The 2,973-nt window shown below is 37.0% G+C and overlaps 1 protein-coding gene across 1 annotated transcript; it reads right to left on the bottom strand.

The window, feature by feature from the left end:
- Positions 1 to 444: 444 nt before the first annotated feature.
- On the bottom strand, positions 445 to 2,740 carry LOC108813882 (abscisic acid 8'-hydroxylase 3). The gene is made up of 6 exons (XM_018586565.2): positions 2,425 to 2,740; positions 1,999 to 2,317; positions 1,522 to 1,908; positions 1,262 to 1,427; positions 953 to 1,178; positions 445 to 852 (listed from the first exon to the last, which is right to left on the bottom strand). The coding sequence occupies exons 1-6, from the start codon at positions 2,631 to 2,633 to the stop codon at positions 747 to 749; spliced, it is 1,413 nt and encodes a 470-aa protein (XP_018442067.1). The 5' UTR covers positions 2,634 to 2,740; the 3' UTR covers positions 445 to 746.
- Positions 2,741 to 2,973: the final 233 nt, after the last annotated feature.

The following is a 2,973-nucleotide window of genomic DNA, read 5'->3' as shown; positions in this document are numbered from 1 at the left end:
TGTTATATAAGTAATAATGTGAATAGAATATGTCAAATCATATGTTAGAATAATAATTATATAATTTTATACATTTAAAACTTTAAATTTAATCAAGATATATATGTATTTATATATTGACGGATCGGATCAGATATTCGCTTCCCAAAATTTTAATATTTGTGATTTGCTTCGATTTTAATGGATATTAAATTTTAATATTTGCTTTGCTTCGAAAGCTTATACGGATATTCAGATCGAATAATAATAAATAACGAATCAAATCAAATTTAACGGATAAAATGTCTAGCCCTATAGGCAAGCGATAACAACCACTGAAGAAGTTCAGAGTAGTCAGATCTGGACGAAATGAATTCTAGGATTTGACAGTTAGTCTTAAGAGAGTTTTTGGGTCGGGATGCGGGAACTAGAAACTGATTACTTCTTACTTGAAAATTCCATAAATGGTATTCATAACATTTTTTTTTTTTGGTATTCATAATATTGATAACAAAAGAATTTACAACTTGAGAGACATGACAAAAACAAATCCCAAAATTTAATTATCTGCAATTACTAAACCTGAACTAAAAATTATAATAATACATTTGGGATTTTTCTAACTATATGTACACTTGAGGGGTCCCATATTATTCTCTTTTATTTCTACATTCCTGTTTCTTGGCCGATGAAATCAAAGAGAATTGTTTCTCTTAAAATTTCTCACTTTCTAATTTCAGAAAGCTAGTGGGTATTTTCGTAACTGTTCATACGTCAGCCTCTGGTTTTCGTTCCAAGGCAATAGGCAATCCATTCTGAGGAAGAGCGAACGGTCCATACTGAATTCCATCGCTTGGTCCCACGATTGACCACCTGGAAATTACCAAAACACCATTTATAAGCAAAAATATTTTCAAAAAAGTTTAATTTTCAAGTCAACGTTAAAAAGACATAATTTTCATAGGTAACAAACCTGTATTTAGTGGTGAGATGATGAATTAGAATGGAGATTTCAAGTTTAGCTAACTCATTGCCTGGACATGAATGGATCCCACTTCCAAATGGCATGAATGTATTTGGTTTCGGCGCAACTTCAAATCTTGATGGATCAAACTTTCCGGGATCCGAAAAGAAATCAGCATTGTGATGAATGTTTCTGAATAGTGGCAATACTTTCCATCCCTTTGGTATCAAGTATCCTGTAAAAAAAATGATTCAAACTTTAGCATATTTTAAAATATGTAACATCTTGTTATAAATACGATCTCATATATGTGTGTACCTTCGTATTCAACATCTTCAACAGCTTCTCTAAATGTGAAAGATAAGATTGTAGCAACTCTCATTGTCTCTTGGACGACTCTAGAAGTTAGTGTCATCTTCTTTGTATCTTCCCAAGTGAGACTCTCTCCTTCTTTCTTCCCTTTCCTTATCGCCATTTGTTCTTCCTGTATTACCCAATAAAACCCCATTAATTCACCAAACTGCCACTCCTTTTTATGAGAGATCTTAACGTGTCCTTTTGACAAATAATGTACTTACAGTGACAGCTTCTAGGACAGTTGGATTATCTGCTAAGTACTTTAGGATCCACGTCATCACACTCGCGGTCGTGTCCCTTGCCGCGAAGATAACTCCGATGATGTTGTCTGCGATTTGCTCGTCGCTTAATCCTTCTTTGTCTTCCATGAACGATCCAAGAAGATCTTTGTGCGTTGATGGGTTCTGTCTTCTCTTCGTTAAGATCTTTGCGAGGATGTGAGCTAGTTCCTTGCGAGCTTTCATGGCTTTGTGGAATAGTGTTCCCGGGAGATTGATCGGCATCGAGTTGTAACCTTTCTCAAGAATGTAGTAGCATCTTTTCAGATCTTCTCTGTAAAAGACTTCGTCTTTCCCGAGTATTGAGAGTAACGCCACATTGAAAGTGTACTGTTGATACAAAAAAACAGGGGATGCTCTGTTTTAGAAACAGGGGATGCTCTGTTTTTAAAGAGTTTTGAAAAGTGTGGTGGGGCTTACTGTTTTCATTTCTTGGTAAGTGTTGAGTTGAGTTCCATCCCAAGAGTTGAGTGATTCTTGAGCGACTGATTCGATGTGTGGGACCATGTTTCTGATTGAATCAGGAGTGAAAGCTCTTAAAACAAGCTTTCTGAGTTTAGCATGGTAGTCTCCTTGGTGGAAGAAGATGGCTTGTTTTCCAAGCATCCTCTCTTTGCTCGCCGGAAAAGTTGGTTTAAACAAGTGAGATTTCGTGACCAGTACGAACTTCGCTGCTTCAGGGCTTGAGATCATCACACATGGACATCCCAATATATGAGTCTTGAATACCGATCCGTATCTGTTTTTTACCAAAAGAAATAAGATCAATAAAAAGTCAACCTTTTTGTTTGTCTTAAAGAACAAAATTCGATTTTTTTTTGTTTTGTTTTTGGTGCAAAATTAGACCTTCTCTGTTTTGAGGCGAAGAAGACATTTGGGTCTTGCGAGTAAAGCTGGAATGTTTCGCCGACGTAAGGATAACCCATTGTTCCTGGAGGAAGTGGGAGTTTCGAGGAGGAGTTATGGCGGAATCCGACGGTGGAGGCTATAAATCGGAGTAAACAGAGAAACAGAGCCGCGGCGAAGAGAATGATAAACATGCCGGAGAAATCCATTGTATTAAATTTTGAAGAAAACCCAATTTGTGTGTTAACCGTGTATGTGATTCTCTCTCTGGTGGGAGGTGTTTGTTTTGTGTTGTGTTGAGATGGAAACTCAAGTGGGAGAGATGATTTGGTTTTATAGGCAGTGGAGGAGAGAGAGAGACATTTGAGGGAGTTTCCTAAAAGGAGCCTTTTTGTTCTTGAGCCAGCTCATTTTTGAGAGAGTGACGAGAGCACGTGTTGAAGAGCATGCAAAAAAAAAAAATGCGTGTGAGATTTTGACCAAAGATTAGCCATCGCTGAGTTGTTTTAAATTGGAATTAAGTCAAGCAAAGGGGCAATTTTGGCTCTT

Source organism: Raphanus sativus, chromosome 6 (genome assembly GCF_000801105.2).
Source record: "Raphanus sativus cultivar WK10039 chromosome 6, ASM80110v3, whole genome shotgun sequence".
Classification (NCBI taxonomy): domain Eukaryota; kingdom Viridiplantae; phylum Streptophyta; class Magnoliopsida; order Brassicales; family Brassicaceae; genus Raphanus; species Raphanus sativus.
The sequence above is the reverse complement of the archived record's forward strand: the minus strand, read 5'-3'. Positions and strand labels throughout refer to the sequence as shown.

What these genes read in the sequence shown, in the direction of transcription:
- LOC108813882 (XM_018586565.2), bottom strand. Translation starts at nt 2,633, where the DNA reads ATGGATTTCTCCGGCATGTTTATCATTCTCTTCGCCGCGGCTCTGTTT. An exon ending in TTCGCCTCAAAACAGAGAAG is followed by an intron (nt 2,318 to 2,424) that starts GTCTAATTTTGC and finishes GGTAAAAAACAG; the next exon opens with ATACGGATCGGTATTCAAGA. An exon ending in CTTACCAAGAAATGAAAACA is followed by an intron (nt 1,909 to 1,998) that starts GTAAGCCCCACC and finishes TTGTATCAACAG; the next exon opens with TACACTTTCAATGTGGCGTT.